At 55.1% G+C, this 23,751-nt stretch overlaps 9 protein-coding genes across 9 annotated transcripts; 4 read left to right on the plus strand and 5 right to left on the minus strand.

The window, feature by feature from the left end:
* Positions 1 to 474: 474 nt before the first annotated feature.
* CCMA1212_006164 (Peptidyl-prolyl cis-trans isomerase-like 2) lies at positions 475 to 2,373 on the minus strand (the record flags this gene model as incomplete). The annotated part of the gene is made up of 3 exons (XM_073703400.1): positions 475 to 1,013; positions 1,084 to 2,284; positions 2,347 to 2,373. 3 exons carry the CDS (start codon positions 2,371 to 2,373, stop codon positions 475 to 477), a joined length of 1,767 nt encoding a protein of 588 aa, XP_073557845.1.
* A 900-nt stretch (positions 2,374 to 3,273) lies between these two features.
* On the plus strand, positions 3,274 to 5,334 carry CCMA1212_006165 (Membrane protein PTM1; the record flags this gene model as incomplete). The annotated part of the gene is made up of 7 exons (XM_073703401.1): positions 3,274 to 3,345; positions 3,422 to 3,455; positions 3,511 to 3,677; positions 3,767 to 4,130; positions 4,189 to 4,263; positions 4,320 to 4,565; positions 4,628 to 5,334. 7 exons carry the CDS (start codon positions 3,274 to 3,276, stop codon positions 5,332 to 5,334), a joined length of 1,665 nt encoding a protein of 554 aa, XP_073557844.1.
* Positions 5,335 to 5,835: 501 nt separating this feature from the next.
* On the minus strand, positions 5,836 to 7,632 carry CCMA1212_006166 (NADH dehydrogenase [ubiquinone] complex I, assembly factor 7; the record flags this gene model as incomplete). Its single annotated transcript, XM_073703402.1, has 4 exons — positions 5,836 to 6,692; positions 6,788 to 6,992; positions 7,054 to 7,323; positions 7,414 to 7,632. The coding sequence occupies 4 exons, from the start codon at positions 7,630 to 7,632 to the stop codon at positions 5,836 to 5,838; spliced, it is 1,551 nt and encodes a 516-aa protein (XP_073557847.1).
* Positions 7,633 to 9,611: 1,979 nt separating this feature from the next.
* CCMA1212_006167 (uncharacterized protein) lies at positions 9,612 to 9,983 on the minus strand (the record flags this gene model as incomplete). Its single annotated transcript, XM_073703403.1, has 1 exon — positions 9,612 to 9,983. The coding sequence occupies one exon, from the start codon at positions 9,981 to 9,983 to the stop codon at positions 9,612 to 9,614; it is 372 nt and encodes a 123-aa protein (XP_073557846.1).
* Positions 9,984 to 10,277: 294 nt separating this feature from the next.
* CCMA1212_006168 (uncharacterized protein) lies at positions 10,278 to 11,181 on the plus strand (the record flags this gene model as incomplete). Its single annotated transcript, XM_073703404.1, has 2 exons — positions 10,278 to 10,398; positions 10,445 to 11,181. The coding sequence occupies 2 exons, from the start codon at positions 10,278 to 10,280 to the stop codon at positions 11,179 to 11,181; spliced, it is 858 nt and encodes a 285-aa protein (XP_073557840.1).
* A 617-nt stretch (positions 11,182 to 11,798) lies between these two features.
* Positions 11,799 to 14,570, minus strand: CCMA1212_006169 (Serine/threonine-protein kinase ppk23; the record flags this gene model as incomplete). The annotated part of the gene is made up of 3 exons (XM_073703405.1): positions 11,799 to 12,651; positions 12,723 to 13,558; positions 13,890 to 14,570. The coding sequence occupies 3 exons, from the start codon at positions 14,568 to 14,570 to the stop codon at positions 11,799 to 11,801; spliced, it is 2,370 nt and encodes a 789-aa protein (XP_073557839.1).
* A 2,982-nt stretch (positions 14,571 to 17,552) lies between these two features.
* Positions 17,553 to 19,602, plus strand: CCMA1212_006170 (uncharacterized protein; the record flags this gene model as incomplete). Its single annotated transcript, XM_073703406.1, has 6 exons — positions 17,553 to 17,663; positions 17,746 to 18,096; positions 18,171 to 18,274; positions 18,340 to 18,455; positions 18,539 to 18,600; positions 18,697 to 19,602. The coding sequence occupies 6 exons, from the start codon at positions 17,553 to 17,555 to the stop codon at positions 19,600 to 19,602; spliced, it is 1,650 nt and encodes a 549-aa protein (XP_073558084.1).
* A 177-nt stretch (positions 19,603 to 19,779) lies between these two features.
* CCMA1212_006171 (uncharacterized protein) lies at positions 19,780 to 21,630 on the minus strand (the record flags this gene model as incomplete). The annotated part of the gene is given in 5 exon segments (XM_073703407.1): positions 19,780 to 20,498; positions 20,614 to 20,695; positions 20,763 to 21,010; positions 21,103 to 21,337; positions 21,357 to 21,630. The coding sequence occupies 5 exon segments, from the start codon at positions 21,621 to 21,623 to the stop codon at positions 19,780 to 19,782; spliced, it is 1,551 nt and encodes a 516-aa protein (XP_073558085.1). The 5' UTR covers positions 21,624 to 21,630.
* Positions 21,631 to 22,611: 981 nt separating this feature from the next.
* CCMA1212_006172 (3-oxoacyl reductase) lies at positions 22,612 to 23,699 on the plus strand (the record flags this gene model as incomplete). Its single annotated transcript, XM_073703408.1, has 3 exons — positions 22,612 to 22,616; positions 22,791 to 22,941; positions 23,040 to 23,699. The coding sequence occupies 3 exons, from the start codon at positions 22,612 to 22,614 to the stop codon at positions 23,697 to 23,699; spliced, it is 816 nt and encodes a 271-aa protein (XP_073558082.1).
* Positions 23,700 to 23,751: the final 52 nt, after the last annotated feature.

Below are 23,751 nucleotides of genomic sequence, written 5' to 3' on the forward strand. Positions count from 1 at the left end.
CGATGCTCTTTAACTTCTCTTAACATTTTTCTTTCTACTTACATATTGGATCACCATCTTTTTCTGTTTGCCTTCCTTTTCCTTCTCCCTAGGAGAGATATGAAAGCTGACATGAGGCCTACGTTGTGATTTTCTTCTTCTTTTTCTTCTTCTTTTTCTTCTTCTTTTTCTTCTTCTTCTTCTTCTTCTTTTTCTTCTTCTTCTTCTTCTTCTTCTTCTTCTTCTTCTTCTTCTTCTTTCTGCCCCTGAGCAGCGATGACATGATAGATTTCTCTTTACTTCACTTTCGTTGCCTTTTCTAGTCTTCAGCTATTGAGCCATGATTTCCTTTTGCTCCCCATGTCAGCAGCCTTCCTTTGGATAGCTAAAAAAGAAACTGTAGTACATTATCTTCATTTATAATGTAACCCATGTAGACCAACCATTCCGCTGTCGCTATAGCAGTCCAAAAATTCATCCCTTAGCTTTTGCATTTCACCAGCTGTCAAAGTTTCCAAACCCGCCCGCCTTCATCTTCTTGCGCGGCTGCGTCTCCCACGTGTCCACCTCCTCCGCATCATCTCCTCTGCCCCCTTTGCCATCACCATTTGCCCCCTGAAGCTCCAACGCGCTCGCATCGAGATACTTGCCCACGCTCCTCTTGGCCTCCTCCCTACCAAACGTACCGTCGTCGTCGTCCCCGCGCAGCCTCTTGCCCGTCCACGTCGTCTTGTCGTCCTCTGTGCCGCCCTGCATCTGAATCTCCTCGCGCCGCCGATCGAGGCGCTCCTGCTCCTGCTTCTGGGCCTGGAACTCGGCGAACGGGTCGACGAAGACGACGACGTCGTGGATGACGATTTTGTTGAGCGGCCGGTTGGAGCCGTCGGTGGGGACGGCCTCCATCTTGGAGAGGACGTCGAGGCCCGAGGCGACGCGGCCGAAGATTGTGTGCTTGCGGTCGAGGTGCGGGGTGGGTTTGTAGGTGATGAAGAACTGGGACGAGTTTGTGTTTTTGCCCTTGTTGGCCATGGACACTGCGGATGATTGCTTAGCATTTGGGGGTACTCGGAGATATGGGAAACGAAGGGGGAGAGGATAACGTACCTACGCCACGAGCATCATGCGTCAACGGCCCGTCAAACTCGTCGTTGAAGTTCTTGCCCCAGATGCTCGTGCCCCCCTTGCCGGTGCCCGTGGGATCGCCGCCCTGGATCATAAAGTTGGGAATGTTGCGGTGAAAGGCCACGCCCTTGTAGTAGCCCGTCTGCGCGAGCCGGATGAAGTTCCAGACCGCCTTGGGGGCCGTCTCGGTGTGCAGCTCAATCGTCAGGTTGCCCAGGTTGGTCTCTATCCTGGCGTAGCCCTTGGCCTTGACGCGCCGCGGCTTGAGCATGAACTCTTCGTCCGTCAGGAGGGCCCTTTCGCCGCTCGTCTCGGGCGTCAGGCCCGTGCTGGTGAAGCTGGCGGCGGCCTTGCCGGTGGTGTACGCCGCGGCGTTGGCGGCGAGCTTCCTGTCCTGTATCGGGTTCTGTCGGACCGCGGTCGAGGTGGGCTGCTTGGACTTGTCGAGCGCCCCCGAGCTCTTGTTGACGTCGCCACCGGCCTCTCTCGCCTTGCGCGCCCTTTCCACCGCGGCCTTTGCCCTGAGCACCTTGTCGCCCATGCTGCCCAGCGCGCCGGCGTTGATGTTGCCCGCCTTGCGCTCCTCCTGCTGCTCCTTTGTGAGCTGCGCCTGCCCGCCCTCTTGCAGGTACTTGAACGTGTCGAGGCTCCGACTCGCCATGTTCTGGGGGTCCTGGATGGTGATGATGTCGGCGCGCGTAAAGGGCTGGTCGTCGACGAGGTCCTGCCACATCTTGGCCTTGATGTTCATGCGCTCGACCGTGTCCCAGGCGAAGACGTTGGCGTAGCTGCCGTGCCGGATGGCGACGATGTGCGTATTGTCGGTGAAGACCTTGTACGTGACGGGGTCGATGAGGTCGCCTTTACCGTCGCTCATGCCGACGCCCAGTGAGTTGGCGTCGGCGTTGCGCGCAAAGTTGAGGCGGATCAGGTCCTTCTTGTGCAGGGGTTCGGCGTTGACGGGGTTCTGGCCCGGGTGCTTGTCGAGCCAGGCGTCAATGACCTCGACGTCGAAGACGGTGCCGTCGGGGGTGCAGACGGGGTTCTTGAAGGGCTGGAGGCTGGCGGCGCAGAAGTTGAAGGGGAGGCGGCGGAAGGGGATCTCGGACTTTGCGGCGCGCGAGGCTCCGGCGCCGACGCTGGCGGAGTAGGCGTCTGATGAGGACCATTCGGAGTGGGTGATCTGTGAGGGTTAGCATGCTGGAGCGCATCGCGTGGGAAGGACGGGAGGTTGGTTGGACTCACGTAGAGCTTGTCGGTTCCTTTTCCCATTGTTTCTGGAGGAGAACGGAGTTGTACAGTAGAAGGAAGGAAGAGAGAAGAAGGATGGATAGAAATCTGAATTACAATGTGTCCGCAGTAAAGAGGCAGCTGTATATGCAAAGGGGGTATCTATCGGGTCATGGTCTTGTAGAGAAAGTATGGGATGAATCTTGCTGCAGAAATGACGATGGTCCAGCAATCGCCAATTCCTTATCGCTTATCAGCTGCTGCCGCCACGGTCGGTACCCGCCTGGTACTCGCCGCCACCCACCGAGACACCGAGACGCACCCCTGCCAAAAGCTACTTTAGCGGGCAACGTAATTGGCCTTACGTACCACCGGATCGCTTGCAGCTCCAGGTACTCCGTGCGCGCCAGTGCCGGAAGCTGCCACCTCGACAGGTCCAGCGCCCGTATCCCGTCCGTTGCCGCTGAGCCTTGCACCGAGTTGGACCTTTGTGTTGTCACCACCAGCTGCTTCTCTTCTCTTCTGCCACTTCATTCAGCCTTGTGCTCCTTTTGCCTGGCTACTCGACACAGACGGGCTTTTGTCGTCTTAACGCTCTATACTTTTGCCCTTTCGTCATCTCTGCGACTGGGAATCAGACATCGGCGTCTCCCGCTGCCTCAAAGCCGACGACTGCAAATCCTCCGACCAGCAGCAGGATCTGCCCTCCAAGTTGCGCGCCTCGCTCTACCCTGCCCTGCTCTGGCTCTGCTCTGGTGTCGCGCATTTCAATCGCCGAATGAGGATTCGACCAGCCCGACAAACCAACGGCAGCCGCTGATCCGCTTCGATCCGATCCCCCGCCATCGTCAAGCAGCTTCTGCTCCCTTGGATCCCCGGCCTCGTTGCCCACAGCCACCGACCCCCCGATACCTCGTGCGCTTGCCTCGATTCCTCGCCAACATGAGGGCTCTTCTCGGGCTTCTCGCCCTGTGCATGTCCCTCTATGGCGCCCAGGCACTCGAAGTTCCCATGGTAGGCGCGCCAAAAGCCGGACGTCTTTGGAAGAGCTGGAGGGACGGCATTAGCTGATCATGTCTTTGCCCTACAGAACGAAAAAGAAGACTCTCGCCAGTACTGCACAGGTTCGCTTGCCTCATGTTCTCATGGTCCTCGCTCTGAGACTGACAGGTAGCATAGGAATGTACAGCCGCACGTCTTGGGGCGGCCCGGTTGACCCGTTTATCCTCGTCAAGTTTCTGAACGATACTGCCGCTCAGGGCGACGACCCCATTGCGAGTCTGGTGATATTCGAGTGGAGAGACAGCGAGTTTATCGGCATCCCAGATCCAGATATCCAAGCCACGGTAAGACTGCCTCTGTCCCACGGCCCGATCAGATCGGCAACTACAACAGTCATCACCTGTTCTGTCCTCAATTGCTAACGAATGCTTAGCGACTTGCGCTCTGCGACGATGGCATGGTCAAGCAAGGCATCTGCAACGCGACAAACAAGGGCGAATTCGTCCTGGCCCCGAATGCGACTGAAAAGTCCCACACGTTGATCCTGAGCAAGGCGGTCCATCTGAACAACCCGACTCCGATCAACTACCCCATCAAGAAGACTGGCTACTACTGCGTCATCACCGAGGGCTTCAACATTGAAAAGTACAACGCCGTCGTCGAGTTCCGAAACGCCTATGGAGAGCTGCCGGCAACCCAGATCCCAAAGCTTCCCTTCTATGGCGGAATGTCCATTTTATACGCCTTGGTGACCGTGTTTTGGGCCTTTCTTTACTATCAACATCGACACGACATCCGTGAGTCCATGAACTATGCCTGAACTTTGGGACTTCACACTAACTGATTCTGCTACAGTTGCGGTGCAAAATTACATAACAGCTATTCTCATCTTCTTGGCTGTTGAAATGCTCCTGACATGGGGTTTCTACGGTATGCGAAAATCTAGAGCAGAAGCGCGGCAAGCCCCTATACTAACAGTTGCGCAGATTACCAGAATCACCACGGAACGGCCAATGTCGGGAGTAAGGTCTACCTCATCGTCGTTGCGATTCTCAACGCGGCTCGAAACTCCTTTTCCTTCTTCCTGCTCCTCATCGTCTGCATGGGCTACGGCGTTGTCAAGCCCACCCTTGGCCGCACAATGATCTACGTCAGATGGCTTGCTGCTGCGCACTTTGTGTTTGGTATTGTCTATGCAGTTACGAGCTTGCTGGTCTCACCAGAAAGTGCTGGTAAGTTGAGAGTATCCGTGTCTCGACTCATTGTCCTTGATGTACTAAGAAGAGACCAACAGGACCGTTTGTTCTTCTGATTGTCCTTCCGCTCGCCGGAACCCTGACGGCCTTTTATGTCTGGACGCTTAACTCGCTCAGCTTCACACTCAAGGATCTGCGTGAACGAAAGCAGCACGTCAAAGAGGGCATGTACAAGAAGCTGTGGTGGGCCATCCTCATCAGCGTCTTGGTCATCTTTGCCTTCTTCTTCTTCAACAGCATCACCTTTGCGTCGGTCAACGATCCCGACTTCGTCCCCTTCCACTGGAAGACCAGGTGGTTCATCCTGGACGGCTGGCTCAACATTGTCTATTTTGCAGACGTTGCCTGGGTCGCCTACATCTGGCGCCCAACGGCCAACAACCGCCGCTTCGCCATGAGCGACGAGATTGCGCAGGATGACGACGGCAACTTTGAGATTGGAGACATTGGCATGCCCGACGACTCGGATGACGAAGAGGCGCAGATTGGTAATAATAAGCCCGCTGCCAATCTTGGGCAGGAGAGTGGCTTGACCGGCGCAGGGCTGGCACAAGCGGGCTCTAGCAGGCCTGCTCCCAGGGGCGCGCAGTCACAAGCAACCGCTCGTGGTGCCCCGCGGGAGTCTCTGGATGGAGAGACGATCTTTGCGGTTGGCGAAGACGGTGACAAGGCGTCAGACAGCGAGGCTGAGAGCGAGGCGGACAGCAATGACGAGGATGCCAAGCTTGTAAACAAGAAGCGGTAATGGACTGGAGGCGATGAGTTGTGTGATGGAAACGCTTGGCTGTAGAATGGAACGGAATAGGCCGCTCGGCGTTTTGAACCGGTTTCTTCTTCTTCGTCTTCTTCTTCTTCTTTTTTTTTTCTTTTTTTTTTTTTTTTTTTTTTTTTTTTTTTTTTTTTTTTTTTTTCAGTAACGCTTAATGCGCTGTTTCTTTTTGTGTAAAATAGAAGAATCCTTGAGGAATATGGAAATCCTTGAGAAACATGAGACGTTGAAGTTGTAGTGAACTTTGCTGATGCATTTATACCGGTCGACAAATTAACACTGGGTGTTTCTCGCCAGAAAGGGGGCATCAAGAATCTAGGCATATGGGAGGAAGTGATTCTTTAGCAACAGTATCGACAGAGACAGTAGGCGGTATCAAGTTTCCATACAATCTAATCTGATAATACATGATGATGCATTGGCTCTGTTGTTCTTTTCATAACAAGCTGTCGCTCTCGGATCCGCATCAAACCCTCGTCAAGCTTCCGTCACATCGCCGCCAAATCCAACTGGTCGTCGACGGCCATCATTCTCGGGCAATATAGCAAGTACCTTGTACACCTTGCCCATGCCATTGGGCCCACGATCCACGAGACGCTTCCACGCCTTTTCGACATCACTAGCCTTTGCGGGCGTAACGCCGGGAGCCTTGGCCAATGCCTCTGCGCGCTCGCGAATGCCCATGAGCTCGAGGAAATCGGCCTGGGAGACGGGGCCGTGGACCTCGACGCCGTCGCTGGCGAGGGTGGCCGCCTCGGCGATGGCGTGGAAGTCGACGTCGGCGCTGAGGTCGACGAGCCCCGGGGCGGAAAAGGGGCTGACGAGGCGGTGCTGGCGGATGCCGCGGAGGGAGTTGACGGGGACGGTGTCGGATGTGCCGTAGTCGAGGACGAGGGCGGCGCCTGCGGGTTTGGCCTTGGGGTGGGCGGGGGAGCCGCCGATGCGGGCGGCGAAGTCGGCGGCGTAGAGGGAGGCGTCGGGGCAGATCTCGATGAGGGCGCCGGGGGTGTCCCTGAGGCGGCGGTAGCGGGGGGAGGACTCGGGGAGGTAGCGCGAGTGGCGGGTGGTGGAGGAGGAGAGGACGAGCTGGAATTCGGGGGGAGGTTCGTCGTTGTGTTGGGAGGGGGGTGCGTGGGATGATGGGCTTGGGGGGGCGACGGAGACCATCATTTCGCGCCATTCCATGGGGGGTGATGAGGACTCGGGGGTTTGGGATGGGTTGTCAGATTGGGGGGAGGGAGAGGGTTTGGGAGTTGCAGGGGCGGATTGGAAGGTGTGGATGGGGAGGGCGTCGAAGAATTCGTGGGCTACGATGAAGGGGGTCTTGTCGGACTCTGTACCGCGTGATGAAAGAGGATGCAATGGGTGAGCCTTGTTGTTCATGTAGCTGATCCAACGACGAGAAGAGGAGGAGGCCAGTTGCGCTCACCTATGGGGATGGACTTGATGGTCTCGGTCCAGACAATTGGGATAGAGCCGTACTTGCTGGGGCTGTGGCATCCGGCATTGGACTCGGTGGAGGGCGCATCGGGGCCGCACAAGAGGTTCTTTTGCGTCTCGCGCAGCTCACGGCTGGCCTCGACCATGAAGACGTTTTCAATGCTGTTGGCCATGGCCGGAAAGCGCTGGATAGTCTACAAGGCCGGTGGTGAGTATAAGGGAGTACAGTCAAGTCAGGCGAAGGTGAAGGCGTACCCGAAGCATGTCGTCCATGAGCGTTCCTCGACCGGGGCCAACCTCGATCAGCTGGACGCCCTTACTGGGCCTGCCCTGGCTGATCCATTCTGCGATGAACCAGATGCCGAGCAGCTCACCAAAGATTTGGGAGATTTCGGGCGAAGTGACAAAGTCACCCTTGGTGCCGAACTGGTCACGGCCCTGGCCGACGGCGCCGGTGTAGTAGCCTCCCAGGTCGCCGGTCAGGCACATGCGCATGTAGCTGGCCAGGGGGACGGAGCCGGTAGTCTAGAGCAGAGTTAGAAGTTGATTGCGACTTTGAGGCTTCAAGGCTGGGGCAGTATAAGAGTGGTTGAGGTTTTTGGTGCTGGTGCTTACGGAGATGGCTTCATAGAGCTGCTTGGCTAGCGGAGTGGACCATTTTCTCTCTTCGACACGACGAGGTTGAGTTGAAGAGAAGCATCTCGAGACTGTCCTTGGCAGTCTGACTGCATGTGAGGAGTGTGATGGTGTTTGCAGGATAGACGTCGCCAGCCGTCGTCTCGCCAGATGTGCGGCTTTGGGGATGGATGCCGAAGCGGCAACGACGGGTCGCATTGCGGCGTCAGCCAGGGTCTCTTGGACCTGGTTTTACTCTATTGCTTTAATTGACAGCTGGAAGAGATGAGTTATAGTATGATAAAATGACGGGATATGCAGCAACAGTGAGCAGTAGGTATGAGAAGCCGTCTTGAATGTTCTAGTCGTTGACTCGAGATACAGCCGGAGCCAATTTTTTCTCCCGAGTGCGCCGTCATTGTTAGGCTCAGTATGCGCCATACTAGGCGGTGCTAACAACAGCTGCTGTAGGTGCTGAAGCTCGCAAACTGACAGCTGGAGCTGCCTGTAATTTTTGGGTAGAGGGTGCGACTATGCCTGGGTTGGTTAGAGGCGACGATAAGATAAAGCTCTTCTCTCGTCATGCTGCCCCGGATCAACATGTAGGACGGAATGGAGTGGAAGGGAGGGTTAAAATGATGCTCCATTACTCTTGGCTTTGGGATTGTCTCATTGTTAACATGAATCTCAGTTGGCGGATGATGTGAAAGGGAAAATGGCGATATGAATAGGCTGTCGCCTGTTATTTCGTGGCAGCGATTCTCTCGCAAGGTAGCTGGAGTGCTGCTAGGTAACACATTTGCGCAGTGAACAGAGGGGCAAGGCTCTCACTCAAGTCGAGGTGAACGACCGGCAAAGCGTCAAAGGCTCAAAACACCCGACATGTAAAGCATCACCACAGGGCGACGAGAACTGACCAAACAGGTAATGCAAGCCAGAAGAAGATACCTACATTTTGTTTGAGGAAAGAGGAGAGAGAGAGAGAGAGAGAGAGAGAGAAAGATAAAGAGAGAAAACCAGGGCTTCATACTGTTGTATTCTATTTGAAGCTGCCGACCGGGACTTGGATGGTTTGCCGTGCTGCCGCCGTCATGCAATGCAAGGGAGAGGAACCGAATTCCAGCGTCGCAAATTGAACAACAAGAGGAGGCTCATTGAGCAGCGCTACTATTAGATGTCCAAAAGTAAAGATCTGACACGGGTTGGGACGCGGCTCAATGATGATTTTGGGCTATTTTCGCGATGGCAATGCAGCCACTCTTACCGTACGGATAGGACAAAAGCATGGCGTTGGAGTTGCGGATGGTGACTTGCAGACAGCGGCACCTGTGTGAGTTGTCGTGATGCCCAGGGTCTATATAAAGCACAGGACTGGACAACTCCAGTCGCACACACGGGCTCAACAGCCTGGCACAGCATCGCCGGCATCTTGCTTGCGTGAGACTGGCACCCGCTCAAGGACACGCCCTGGCATCGATCCAACTGCATCGGCACGGGTGCCACCTGAAGCGCTCCTCGTATAAGAGTGCGGGTATGGCTTGCTGATGGCGTCTGTACCCTCTGTTACGACCATCCACGCAAACGGCCGCACGGGGCGCTAACGGCGTCGACTTGGGCCACCAGCTCGGATACGGGCGTGGCATGCACCGCCATCAGTCGGCGGGGAGCAGAAATACGAAGCACCGGCCCTGACACGAAGGACGCTTAAAAATCATTCGGCGGCAGCATCGAATCAAAATGCTCCGGGTGATGCAGAGTATTATTTTTATTCTTGCTTGCGTGGTGTGTTCTCACCACCAGCAAGTAACTGTTGTTGGCTAGCATTCATGGAGATGTCGTCGCCGTTCATCTGGTCATCTCTCCATCACAGCCTCGCCATTGGCTTCCATCAGTGTCTCTCTCTGTCTTTCCGTCTCTCTCTCTTCGTGATGCACGGGTACAACTGAATAGTATGTACGTAAACAAGCAAGTACCTCCAAGTACCCCAGTCGTCCCATATGCAGGCTCTCAACGGATCGGACGATACACGCAGCTTGCCCGGCGTCCCCATACAGCTCGCAAGTATTCCCAGCCGCTTCCCTCCCCTGCTCGCTCCGGCCACGGGCCAGATTCCAGTGTTATTTTTACCTACGCTACGCCTGATCCGGCATGGGCTCACCAACGTTACCCCTGTCTAATGCCTTTGGCGCTAGACCTTTTCACGCCATAGAGCGGTGCGTAGCCTCTTCTGGGCCCGGGAACCACGAGGTACTTGTTCCTGGGTCACTTCGTACAGGCTGGTACACGGACGCAGAAGAGAGGAAATCTCGGGATTTCTGCACCTCCTCGTCTGTCTCCTTTTCTGGCCGATTCTTTTTTTGCCCTTCTCTTTCGGCCTTCTCAGCAGCTTTTCCGTTTTCCATCTCCACGCCCCTCACCTTCGTGCTTCGTTCATCGTCCCTCGCTTTTGCCGTGGCTTTTCTTCCATCGTCCGTCTCTTTCAAGTTTTCCTCTTGACGGCTCCGACACTCGCTTTCCTCTGCTGCTGCTGCTGCTGCTGCTGCTGCTGCTGCTCTGATCTCCCCGTCCATCTGCCAACGATCCGACCCGCTTGTGGTACAGCCCACAAGGCCATCTTGACCTGTTCCGCCGAGGGGCGCCTGCCATTGTCTTGTTCAACCACCGCGGCTTCGACCCTTTTTCTGTTGCGAGCAAACACAAAGCCTTTTACTATCAAGATCCTTGGTTGAGCCGGAAGTGGGTGGCTTCAGTACCCGGCTTGCTTCCCGGTTCTTAGCACTGTTTACATCGGCATCATCTTGCGTGTTGTCTGTGCTTTGTTATTGTTTTCTGGTTAGAGTCAACAGTCATACATCATCAACAAAATGCGTCCTACTGCGACATTGATGCGCCTGGCCCTGTGCCTCTCCTCCGCTGCGCCTCTGGTATCAGCCTGGCCCGGCTGGCTTCCCGAGCTCGACGCGCTGGTTGTTCGTGCTGACAAGGGTATGTCGTGATGCGTCTGGCGCTTTGGATGAGCCTGTGCTGACAGCTGTGACAGAGGGAAACACTGCAGAGCCCACGCTGCCGGGAAACACTGCCAAACCGACCCCGACCGACTCTCCGGATGCGTCCCAAACCGGTGACAGCTCCGGCGGCAAGTCGAGTACGAAGAAGGGCGCGAGCAAGACGACAGACAAGGATAGCAAGAAGACGACCACTAAGAAGGGATCGAAATCGACGGATCACGAGCAGTTTCCTGCCGAGTCCCCTCCCGGAAGCGTCGTGATGCAGACGCCCGGCGTCTTTGCCCAGAGCGCCGCCCTGTACAAGATTGGCGACTACATCACCTGGGGGTGGAACTACACCAACGTCCTGGGGACTCCCACCGCCATTGACGTCCTCATAAGCTGCTCGACGGCCTCGGAGACCTGGACGCTGACCTCCAACATGACGTTCAAGACGTCTGCCGCATACACCTGGGACAGCAGCGTCCAGGAGAGCTCGGTCGAATCGCCTCTCCCAGTCGCCATGTACACCCTCATCATCAAGGACTCGGACGCGGCCGTTAGCGGTGTCGCGGACGCCGGCTACCTGGGCACCTTTAGCAGCTTCACCTTTGGCCTCTACACTCCTCAGCCTTACGTTCCCTTCCCCGACTGGAGGTGCGACGCCTGCAACGCGGCCCTGTCCAAGTTTGACCACCAGGTTCTGGGCTTTGCCATCACCATGGGACTGGTGACGGTGCTCAGCTTCACCTGGTTTGTCTCCGGCCTGGACCTCAACTGATCAGGCCTCGTGCGCCTGTTACATGGCGGAACTCTTTTTGCATAGGAAGTTTTTTTTTTTTTTCGGACATTCATTACAGGCGTTTTTTTTTTTTTTTTTTTTTTTTTGTTTTGTTCTTTGAGCTGGTTTTTTTTTTGTTTTTTTTTTTTTTGTTTTTGGTCAAATATGCTTTATTGCGCGCGTGCATGCTTGGATAAAGAAGAGGGGGGGGGGGGGGCATGAAGGTTACTCAGACGACTCTTTTCACGACGGACCACTCAGATGAGGAAGAAGACAGAAAAACACTTACAAGTTTTAATGACGTATACATTAATGGGCTGATGGCCTTGACTAAATGTCAAACATTTGCACTGCTTCGTATGGGAAAGTGGCCTGTCACTGGTCTAAGTTGCACGTGAAGTTGCGAATCGCCGTTTGCAGACGAATGGATGGATGTCTGGGGCCTCGCTCGTGCAAGGCTGTGTGTATTCTCTAGTATGTATGCAAAACTGGCTCTATACTGTGCATCGAAATCAAGAGACGAGAATGTGAATGCTCTGATAAGGAGAGACGGCATGACAAGATGGGTTTGATATACAGCAAGTAACGGCAATGCATGGGATAACAATGCAGCCCACTCAAACCATCCGCAGACTGAACCCGGCCCCCCTCTCCTCCTTGTCCCTCCCCTGAAAGATGCCGCTAAAGTCGACGTCGCCCAGGGCCACGGCCTGGCCGCGCACGGGGGCGTCGGGCTCGTGCCGCCGCCGCCGCTCCTGGCCGGCCTTGCTGGGGAACGTGGGGAAGAGGCTCTCGGGCTTGGGCTTGGGGTCCTGGCGGAAGTACTCGTGGTCGAGCATCTCGGCGGCGGACGGCCGCCTCTCCGGGTCGAGGGACAGCAGGCTGTTGAGCAACGAGGCGCCGGCGGCGGTGAGGCTGGGGAAGCGGGCGCGGATGACGGAGCCCGAGGCCTGCGGGGGCGCCTGCTTGGGGAGGCGGAGGGAGCGGGCGTTTGGGAGGCGGCGGAAGGAGGGCCAGGACTCGTCGGTGGGGACGCCGCAGAGCTCAAAGACTTTGGAGATTTGGTCGACCTCGTTGGAGCCCTGGAGGAGGGGCTCGCGGGTGATGAGCTCGCCCATGATGCAGCCGACGGACCACATGTCGACGGCGGCGTCGTAGTCGCGGGCGCCGAGGAGGAGCTCGGGGGCGCGGTACCAGAGGGTGACGACGAGCTGGGTGAGCTTTGGGCGGGGGTCGCCGACGTGGCGGGCCATGCCGAAGTCGGCGATCTTGAGGAGGCCGCGGTTGCTGAGGAGGAGGTTGGACGTCTTGAGGTCGCGGTGCAGGATGTAGTTTTGGTGCAGGTAGGACACGCCCGCCGTGAGCTGGAGGAGGAGGCGCTTGACTTCGGAGGAGAGGAAGGGCTCGGGCATGTCTTGGAGGATGCTCTTGAGGTCGTGTTCGACGAATTCGAGGACGAGGAAGATGGAGCTGGCGATTTCGTGACACAGTCAGTCGTGGATTCAAATATGTGCGTATGCATGTGTGTCTTTTCTTCTTACTTGTCTGGTTTGGAGAGGTCGTTGCCGACGACAACCTCCTGCATGGCCACGACGTTGCGGTGCCGGCACTTTTTGAGGATCTGGATCTCGCGCAGGCCCGTGACGGGCAGGCCGTTGGGGTCGCCGGGCTCGAGCTTGAGGCGCTTGAGGGCGACGACCCTGCCTGAGGCGATTTCGGTTGCGCGCGCGACGAAGCCGTACGTGCCCTCCTCGATGTCGTTGAGCTTGTCGTAGTGGTCGACGCTGCGGCAGGGCTTCCAGGTGCCGACGTCGAAGCGGAGTAGCGCGGAGGAGGAGGAGGAGGAGGAGGTAGTGTTGTTATTGGCGGTGCTGGAGGAGGGCTCGGGGGTCAGTTTTCGGCGTTTGGAGGGTCGTGATGATGATGATGAAGCGTCTTGGGTATCGTCGTGGTCGTTGGCTTCCGCGGTTTGTGATGTCGTTGAAGAGGCTGCTTGGAGTGCTTGTTTTCTCTTCTCCTCCTCTTGGAGCTTCTGCGCCTTCTTGCGCCGCTTTTCTTCCTTTTCCTTCTTGAGCCTTGCTTCAAACTCGGCGTCTTCCGCGGTGTTGGCCCATCTTGACTTTGGCTTGCTGGACATGCTTCGTGGTTGCAGTCTGGGTCCTGTTGCGGTTGTTTGATGTGTATCTCGTGTGAAGTCCGGTCGCAGGTCGAGTAGTGGAGGATTAAAGGGCCAATTGGGCGAAATGGGTCGTTGAATGAAGCTCTGGGTTGTGTGGTTGAAGCAATCGGGATTGACTGAACTGAACTCGTCCGAGTGCTGAAGAGCTGCGCCAGTTCCCTGTAAAATAGAGCGGGTCTGCTTTATCGGGCTGCTTATCTTGGATGTACAGAGTTACATGTGCAAGCGTCTGGGGTTGCGGGGGTGCATTGCTCTCATTGAGCATCCAACTCTTTCATCTTGATCTTGACCATCACCATCACGCTGCATGTGTTGATTGACGACGGCCATTACTTTTGTGCAGCCCTCTAGGTAGTCACGCAGTCCTATTGTGGTGCCGTCTCTTCTCTATGACTTCACTTCATGATGGGATCCATCACTCGCTCGCCTTGCTCGCCTTCTTTTGCCTCGCCATCTCCCTTCGCTCCTCCACCAAGTTGGCCATCTTGGTCCCAACTTCACTCCCCAACTCACTGAACCCTTTCATCACCCCGTCAACATCCCCGTCGCCCATCTCCTGGCCCATCTTAAACTTGCCCTCCATTCGCTCAATCTTGACCTCGAAGCCGACGATGGCCTTCTTCTTCAAGTTCAGATACGCAGCCGGCGCGTCAGACACCTGCCACGGCTTGGGCCTCGATCCCTCTCCCGTGTATCCCATGGTGACCCTCTCGTTGAAGCTCGACAGGGCGTCAATCTGCGAGTCGAGAAAGTCTGTCGTCTCCTCTGCGTTTGCGTCGATGTAAAAGGTCGCCTTGCCATATACCTGCACGGCCGCATAGTTCCAGGTGGGAACGACTTTGCCCGTCGCCGGCTTGGTGGCCGTGTAGAACTTGGGCGTGACGTAGTGCTGGACGGAGGAGGTGAACATGATGAGGACGTCTTGCTGCAGCGTCGTTGGGTTGCTGTCGCCTGCGGCCTGGCGCTGCTTGATGTCGTCGACGATGGCCTTGGTCTGGGGGTTGGCGCGGGCCATGTGCGCCCTCAGCCGGCCGAGCTCCGCCTCGCTGGATTCATCGTCGACGTCGAGGATGAAGGGGATGTGGCTGGACTGGAGGAAGGGGTATGCTGATGAGGAGATGGCCGTGGTGAAGAGGCCTAATGGGTTCTCGTGGATCAGCTGCCGCAGGACGCGGACGTCTGTCTCGACGTGGTCGCTGCGGAGATACATTTTTTTCGGGGATGCTGGTTTCTGCTTTCCCACTCTGCCGTTTGCTTCTTCTCCTTCTTCTTCTCTCTTGCCTTGCCGTTGTGTTCCTTGACGCCAGCAGATGCTCGGTATTCTATAGGACGGGGCCGTGTGAAACTGCAAAACTGTGACTCTTCTGCTGCGTGTGAATTTCCACCTCTGACACCTGCTCTGACTGATACTTCCGGCAAGTTGCCTTATACACTCATACAGCAACTGGTCAAGAGCTATTGACAATCATCCAAGCGCTCTTCTTCCATCTTGGGATACCTAATTATAGGTCAACGGCAAGCCTCGGCTGCCCTCCGAGGTGGAGCTCGCTCGTTTATACTCGACGCAGTTAGTCGGCGTTTCTGCATCTCCGTAAACGGAATTGCACTGCGCTCGATTGGACGAGGCGTCCTGTGCGGGCAATACTGCCGTTGAGGGATTCACCGTTCCTGGTGCTATACTTGCTCACACTATGTAGGATATTGGTAGTTCGCTCACTGCAAGACGGCCAATGAGGTCGAGAGAATTGCCAATTCTTGAATGGAAAGATGATGTAATGATTTCCATCATCTTTGTGACCGCGGTCATGGAAGATCACTTGCATCAAGACAAGACTCGGCTTGTATGCTTTCAGAATCTCATAGTTTTCCACACCTCTTGTTAAGACTTGGCCGCCTGAAGGATATCCTGTATAAGTGTGCACATTGCTTGAACAATTGGTTTGAATGTTATCTGAGTTTGAAGGTCTGTGGGTTTCCTGTGTTGCTTCCAACTTTGAGGCATCGTCATCTCAACCAAAGTTAAGCAGTTTGATTCGATGCATAGACTAGCCATATCTAGGACAATGATATGTGTTTTGTAGTGATCAGACAGACCAGTGTAGAAAAAAATGAAGCACACGCAGAAGATGTGTGAAATGACTGAAGTTTTTGTAGATCTGTGTCCAGGACTCAGCGTCGCATGTGGAAAGCGCCGGGTGACTTGCGGGAGGGATGGCATAGGCCATCAAGTGAGCCTGAGAAGTAAAGTCGAATAATAAGATCGGAAAGACGCATGTATGAGTGATATATAATTACCTAGATGTCTGCAGTATCATCTTCAGCATACCTAAATAGACATGGCTGCGTGTATCTTGACTGTAGGTCAAGGTAGTCAATGTCATCGTTGGGCATCGATACGGCCTTGATGATGTTTCAATATGTGAACATTGCAGCAATTTGAAGCGGTTATACCTGATCCGTCGTTCTGTGTCTCTCTTCTAGTCGCTTTTCTCTGCTCAGATCTAAGTCAGAATTTCCATCTACCGGGTAGCCGCTTCAGATGCCTACATGTAGCAACTGCTTCTCGTGCGGCTTCTTTGGCCAGGATCGCAATGAATATTCTGCGGTATAGTTGTTCAGTCGTAAAGTAGAAGGGGACTCAGTCTCAAAAAAAAAAAAAAAGCATCACCTCAAGTACTCTGTAGTCTACATATAAGTTTCATGTCAACCTCATCCGACATCACAGCACCAATGATGACAAGAATAACCAGTATTAGTTATCCGACAAAAATGCACGCTAAATTGTCTGTTCAATAAGCTTAATTTGAAGTTATTATGCATGTGAGCATTTGGAGCGACAGCCGGCCATGAACCATGGAGATGTTGAAAAGTTGCGCGCAGACCTACCCGTGATGAACACATAAAACCTAGTTTGCTTTGGCACTTTGACTTTCGACCTCTTATTTTATCCAATTCACTTTACTATTCCAGATCCAATCACAGACACCGGCAGTCATTGCCATGGTGAATCCCTCATTATGCGAGCTGATAAGCGAGCCAGCCAGCAACAAAGGATCCCGTGTTATCTGCCGGACTGAGCCAGGGCACGTCGCCATCACGGGCCTGCTCGATTGGTCGACTTGTTCTGAAATGGCATGATGCACCGGGTGCTCGTGGATGTGTCAATGCATCACGTCGCGTCTCCCAATGGGTGGGATGGGAATGTTCAGTGAGAGAGTTGGCTTCCATCTTGAAGGAAACGGCCGAGTTGGGATCGAGTCAGAGGAGAGCGACTTGAGCAGAGTTGAGCTTCTTGTGTCCTTGGAGCCATCTCCACATTCAACGCTTCTACAGATGTCTTAAGCGCAACTGTAAGTGAAGAGGCTGTCATCTGGGTTTGTCAGGTACTAAGAGCTGCATCTGCATCACATCAAGCCTTCGTTTCTTCTTCCATTCTCCCCTGGCTGCATGTCTCACATGCCGGTCTAGACAACGAGGCCGTCCCTAGGGCACACACTCTCTTTCCCTTTTCCCTTCACTGTCAACAATAAGGAAAAGCCACAAGCCAGCCATCAGTCGCTGCGGGGGTCACTTTGCAATTTAATCTACATAGCCGCGATGCCCTCACAACGAAGAGGGGGAAAAAGGGCTCCGTTTCAGCCTCACGCTGCCCGGCCCATGGCCGTAGCCCGAAAAAGCGCCATGGCGCGCTGCACGTCGATTTCAGCTGTCAAGGGTCTCTGTCAAATGGCGAAGCTGCAAAGTTCAGCCCTCGCTCCTTTTGCCGGTGCGCTGCCAAGGCGCCGTTTGGGCTACTATGCCTCTTAAGTCGGTTGGCGCTGGGCAGGGGTTCCCCGTGATGGGGGTTGATATGGGTTGAAGAGGAGTGGAAGCAGAAGATGCAGAGGCAGAAGCAGAAGCGAGGAAGAAATGCGAAACGTGATGGGGAAAGAAAATTCTCTTTTTCATCCGTCATCATCTTTTGTATCTTTCTTTGTGTCGCGATATCTGGGCTTGGCACAAGCAACGGTCGTTTGGTGTTGTTGTCGTGGCTGTTGTCGTGCTCCTGTGCTACTACATGTGCTGACATTCAGCTTGTGATAATCGCTCGCTTCTCGAAAAGCAGCTGAAAACAACGTCTTCTTCTCTTCCACCATCCATTTCCTCTGCTGGTTTATCTTAGCATCGTCGCCTCGTGCAGCCACAGCCAGCCATGCGCCGATCAATACGGACGCGGCTGTCAGTCGCTCCAGTCATGTTGCTGGCAGCTCTCGTCGAAGCTGATCTCAACTACGTGACGGACCTGGAGATTTACTCTCTCCTGGTAGGTTGATCTTGATCTTCTGTATAGGTACCAGCGTAGAGTATTTGCGGGAGACGGCTAACGCAAAGCTTCACACTCACAGGCTCCTTGTGTCTCCGACGCCATCTCATACAACATCGCGACTCTCACATACGGCACAATATGCGGCGACTCGGAGACGGAACTGCAGTCGTGCGCCTGTTCCAACACGGAGCGATTCAACAGCATCACGTCGTCCATCTCGCGAGACGTCAGAAACAGCTGTGGGAGCACCGCAACCGAGGACCAGCAGAGCGCATCGAGCGTCCTGGCCAAGTACTGCAACCAGGACCTGCCGATTACATTCTCGACGCCGACGAAGAACGTTGTCGAGGCCTACATCACCGACTTGAGCCAGATCAACTACCTTCCGCAATGTGCCCAGTCGGCTCTGTCAGAAGCCGTCATGGGGGATGTACGTTTGAACCTCTCATACGGCCTCTGGAGTGGTGGAGAAGGAGGATGACTGACACTCGTCCAACTACTCAGAATATATCCAGGTGCCCCGAAGCCGCCAATCTCTTTGCGCCGTGTGTTTGTGGAAAGGGTGGAATCCCCTCACAAGTCAGCGACGTGATTAGCAAGTCTGTTCGGTAGGTCCAACCTCGTCTTTGTATCATTCTACGCCGTATGCTAATGGATGGTGGGTGTCTTCAAGATACTCGTGCTCCAATGGAGGCGACATCACCGCTGCCCAGGACTTTTACAACGAATACTGTGCCATGAACAACGGAACGACGACGTTTACGCAGCCGCCAGGGCCTCCGGGAGACAGTACGTCGAGCAAGGCTTGATGGCCGTGACATGTCGAATTCTACGAGCTATACAGGCACTGACATTGTGACATCCTCATGCAGTGACATACCACATCACCGCCTTGCCCCAGTTCAAGGCGTTGCGGTCGTGCGCCCAGAGCGGTGTTGCGTCTGCTATTCTCGATGCAAGTTTGCTTGATCCATCTATACAATCATCTTGAAAGCCGCCATGTTCGCTGCTAACACCCTGACTTGTACAGCAAACGGTTGTCTACTGCGCCACCGGCCCTCAAGCCCTCGCCTCGTGCGTCTGCATCAAGTCCGGCATGAGCGGCAGGATCTTGAGCACTCTCACCTCCAACGTCAAGTGGAACTGCGACAACACGGCCACTGCAGACGTCACCTCGGCCCTCGACGTCTTCGCCGTCTACTGCAGCGCGGCCGAGAAGGAGATTGTTCTGTCCATAAGCGATACCGCCACGGAAACGTATCCTCATCCCACCAACCGAGTCTCTTCGTTTTCCGCCAGCCCTTCGGAGACGGGGAGCGGCGGCAGCAGTGATGGAGGAAACAACTCCGATAACGGTGGGACAGACGGTTCATCATCCTCTGACGGCAGTGGGAATAACGGCTCTGGCTCGGATTCAAGCTCAAAGACAAACTCCATCAACAAGACGGCCGTCATTGCGGCCTGTGTCCTCGCAGGCGTCGTCCTCATTGCCGCCGTTGCCGCCGTGGCATTCTTCGTCCGCCGAAAGCGCAACAAGAACAAGGGAGAGCAGCTCCCGGCAGTAGACGGACCCCATCTCGAAGGACCCCCCGAGCTCGAGAACACGGCCAAGATGGGGCCGAATGTCGCCGTCGTGCCCGAGCTTCACAGCATCGAGAGACAGGAGCTTCAGGGGCACACCGGGACGCCTGTCAGCGAGTTGCCGCCTGGGTATGTCACTCCGCGGACGGAACTCCAGGGGAGCGGCGAGTACAAGCCGCCGGTTTCGCCGGTGCACGGGGGAGGGTATCAGCCGCCTCATCCGCCGTATTCTGGGCATCAGCAAGGGGCTACCACGGTCTCTCCCGCAACGCCAAATACGTATGGAGCTGGATGGCAGTCTGGGCCGGTTGCGGAAACGTATGAGCTGGATTCTGCTACGTGGAAGGCTTCATAGTCGCAAAGCCTTTTGGTTTGTTCTGTTTCGATAACATGCCTCTCCGATGCGTCTGGTGTTTGTTTGGTGTTCAAGGTTTGTGGGAAAAGAGCAAAGGGTCATAATGTTTCATTACTTCGTTCTGTCACAACTCCATATTAGAAGATTCCCTCCAAGTACACGCTTATTATACATACTTCATATCGTGCCTCGCAGCAGTTCGACCTCGGCAGACAGAGGAGGGACATGGTCTGCAAAGCCGCTTATCCAAGGGAGTTGCTTTACGTTCGCCATGACTTGCTCCCACTCCCAGCCATACTCGCTCATGATCCCAGCGACCATCTTTAGAGAGGTGGTTCTTTCGGAGGAGAGCTCCGACATGGTAGCGCAGAGGACTAAGAGCCAGAGCTGGAAAGGGACGAAATAGGGTGTCGTCGAAACGAGGTTCTTGATGCTTTGGTTTTGCAGGAGATGCAGCAGACGGCCGACATACAGGGCTGGCGATCCCGGGAAAGCTTGCGCCTTTTGCTTGACGCCGAGGATCCAGAGCAGCGCCCCCAGACGAAGAGCCTCTGTGAAGCAGCAGGGCAGGTCCATGCCCGCGTGCGGATGCGGCGGAGCGTCGAGGAGGCAGTAGGCGATGGGGTTGAGGCGGGCGCCGAGGAAGATTTCCTCCTTCCAGAGGTCGTCGCCCCAGGTGCTGAGCTTGGACTGGACGACTTCGGTGAGGCTGCCGATGTCGCGGAGGGCAGAGACGACGCCGTCGAGGTGGTGGGCTTCGTGGCTGGGGCAGAGGTTGATGAGGTGGAAGGGTAAAGAGGTGAGGATTTCGTGGGAGGAGTGGTGGTTGGGGGGGATAGGGGGGAGGAGCTTTGATGGGAGTGGGAAGCGGGGCTTTTGGTCGAAGAGGAGGGAGGCTATTGTGTCGATCCTGGGGGATATGAGGTTAGAGAGGGTTTGGGAGGGATGTGGTTGGGGGGATTTTGGCGTACCAGAAGAGCATCATGACGGTTTCGTGGTTTCCGGAGAGACTTTCGATGCCGCCTCTCATGGAGATCATGAGTTTGAGGCCATCGAGATGGACACGGGCTTGATCTAGGTCCGCAATGATGTACTAGGATATATGAAGAGGGATGATTAGTCTGCAGCTGCATGTATGGGAACGGGGGTGTAAGACATACATTGTAGCAGATGCAGCCCATGACGGCCCGGATCACATTGTCTGCCGTCGCAACGTTGATGTCGGGATTCCGCAACTTCGTTTCGATGCACGACACAATCTCGGTAGAGCGGGCCAGGGCAAAGATGATGCTCTTCTCCGTGGGCTGGGAGTGGATGGCGGTGCGGACTTCGGGGCCGGTGAGGTAGTTGCGGCAGAAGTTGGAGGCTTTGAAGGCGAAGGGGAACCAGAAGCGGGATTTGCAGGAGTCTGTTTTGGTGTTTTGGATATGTCAATGTGAGAGCCCGTTTACTTGGCTTTCTTGACCTCTTGATCTGGTTGTATGATAAAAGGATGCTTACCCCTGAGGGACGAGTTCCAAGCGACTGCTAGGGCTAGTCCATACGCCGCAAAGGCGTCCATTGCCCAGGTCTGTTCTAGGATGGCGAGAGGATGTTGGTCCCAAAAGGGGCGAGTGAGAGGGGGGAGGGGGTGGATGGGTGGTCCGCATGTATTGAGTTGAGGCTGTGAGTGTAGCTGCATTTGCGTCCGAGGCTGAGGTCGAGTCTCATCACTTTGTGTTTGAGACGAAGATAACTTGGAAGAACTAGATGACCGAGACGAAGACGACAGCTGACTTTGCTGTTTCTGTTTCTGCCGCTGCTTCTGCTGCCACGGACTCGCGCACCCGCAGCTTCACCTGCGGATTCCGCGGCGGCTTCCGGCGCGCCTTGCCTATGTCCCGCATGACGTGCTGCCGGATCTGGCGCTTCGTCTTTGCGTCCCTGGGCCGGCCGCGGGCTGAGCCGGTGGAGTTGATGAAGAGCAGATGCGGGCCGTTGGAGGGGGGTTCGGCCGCGTTATCTTGCTCGGGATCCATCATGGATAGGCTATTGACTCTTCATAAGCCGTACAAGTGATTTATAATTGTGGTGAGTAGGGGTTGCTCCGGGGTTTCGGGTCTATTTGGTGGGATGTGCGAGAAGGGGGTTGTTCGTTTGGATTGGCTGATACCCCTTATGGCGTGGTTGTGATGTATTCCATTATTCAAGTAAACCGTCCGTAACTTTGCAGTATTGGTGTGGTTCTCAAGTTCTGTGTGGTGTGATTGGTTGGCAAAGAGGATCAGTTCAAGTTGAGGTGTTATCGAAGAAGCTTCTGTGTCTTGCTCTTTCGTATGCGAGACGAGGAAGACCATATGCCGAATGGGGCTACAAGAGGAGAAGCCAGAGCTTTAAGTAGGAACAGCAAGAGGAGACGAGTTCAAAGAAGAGCCGGGGATGACGCCTCAGAAGGGCCTTCAACGAACCGATACCAACTCGACCCCCTCCACCCTTAGTCTCTAGATCTCTAATCCCGTAGTCCTTCGATCATGTCAGAACCCACGTTCGCTGGAATCGATTATTCAGCCTCCCTAGCAGCCAATCAAGGCATAACCGACCCGTCTCTGCAGCTCCAAATGCCGGGCCGTAGCAGAATCTTACTCGGGACGCGGCCATTCCGGATGCGGTTTCTGGTATCCCTGCTCGTGCGTCTGTAGCGCCGATCCAGCGGCTTTCTAATGAAGCTTGGGGGGGAGCTCTAAAGATTGAGTGTGGAATTGAGTGTCCTTTGAGATTGTAGTGCCTGCTGTGGGCTGTTGGGCTTGTGGAGAGGAACATCAGGGGGGAGATGTCACGGATGATGGAAGGACGGGTACCCGTTTGTATAGGCTCGTATATGTGCTTGACTGTTATGCGACTTGGTGAGTAGCAAGTGGTACGAAGTATCCTGAGCATGTGACGGAGTTGGCTCAGTTTTGAAGCAGGTCGATAGCCTACTCGCATTTGTCAGAAGGGGCCTCCTCACCAGGATCAACATCCGGATTTCTAATGGTGTTTCATTTCGTTGAGGCTATCGCGAGAACATCAGAGCATTTCGATGGAAAGGCGAGGAAAAAGAGTAGAATCGAAGCGGACTTGGGGAATAACGGAGGTGGTAGCGCTCGAATCCGGATAACATAAAAGGGGAGGCGTCAACTCCTGTTGTATCTCGAAGGAGTCTTCAACAGCTCTAAAGCCTCAGTTGCGCAAGATCAATCAATCGTCACAGCCACCATGTCTACCGACTTCAGCGGAAAGCTCGCCATCGTCACCGGAGCCTCCAAGCTCAACGGCATCGGGTTTGCAACTGCATATGCCCTTGCCAAGGCTGGCGCTGATGTATACATCGCCCTATCCTGTTCCCCCTTTTCCCGTTAACGACTTCTCTGAGTCAGTGCTAACATAGGACTCTCTCTTTTTTTTTTTTTTCCAAATAGATTGTCATACACTACAACTCCAACAAGACTGCCGCCGATGAGTGCCTCGCCAAAATCAAGCAACTCGGCGTCAAGGCCATTGCCGTGCAGAGCAATGCCGCCTCCGTCACATTCGGCACCGACATCGTAAACGCCACCGTCGCCGCGTTCCCAGGCCGCAAGATTGACATCCTCGTCAACAACGCGGGCTACTTCTCAGGCCAAGGCAGCCCAGCAAAGACGACCATTGAGGAGTTCGACGCCATGTTCCATCCCAACGTCCGCGGCCCTCACCTGTTGACCATTGCTGCCTTGCCGCATCTTGCTTCTCCTGGAGGCCGCGTCGTCAACATTGGCAGCGTTGTTGCTCGCACAGGAACCAAGTTTGCGACGCTGTATTCTGCTACCAAGGGGGCGCTCAACACGCTGACCTTGGCTTGGGCGGAGGAGCTGGGCGAGAAGGGGATCACGGTCAATGTTGTTGCTCCCGGGCCGATTTCGACGGATTATGCGCCGCCGGAGGAGGCTGAGCTGACGCAGAAGTTTCGTGTGCAGCAGCGTGTCAAGAGGAACGGGACGCCGGAGGAGGTTGCCAGTGCTGTTTTGTTCGTGGCGAGTCCGGGGGCGAGCTTCATGACGGGGCAAGTAGTTGGTGTTGATGGCGGATTGAGCTACCTTTGAAGAGGAAGCGTAACAGCGGTTGACAAGGCAGGTAGACTGTTTGATATGTTGA

The sequence above is a fragment of the Trichoderma ghanense genome (assembly GCF_004382785.1).
Source record: "Trichoderma ghanense strain CCMA-1212 chromosome Unknown scaffold_7, whole genome shotgun sequence".
Lineage (NCBI taxonomy): Eukaryota > Fungi > Ascomycota > Sordariomycetes > Hypocreales > Hypocreaceae > Trichoderma > Trichoderma ghanense.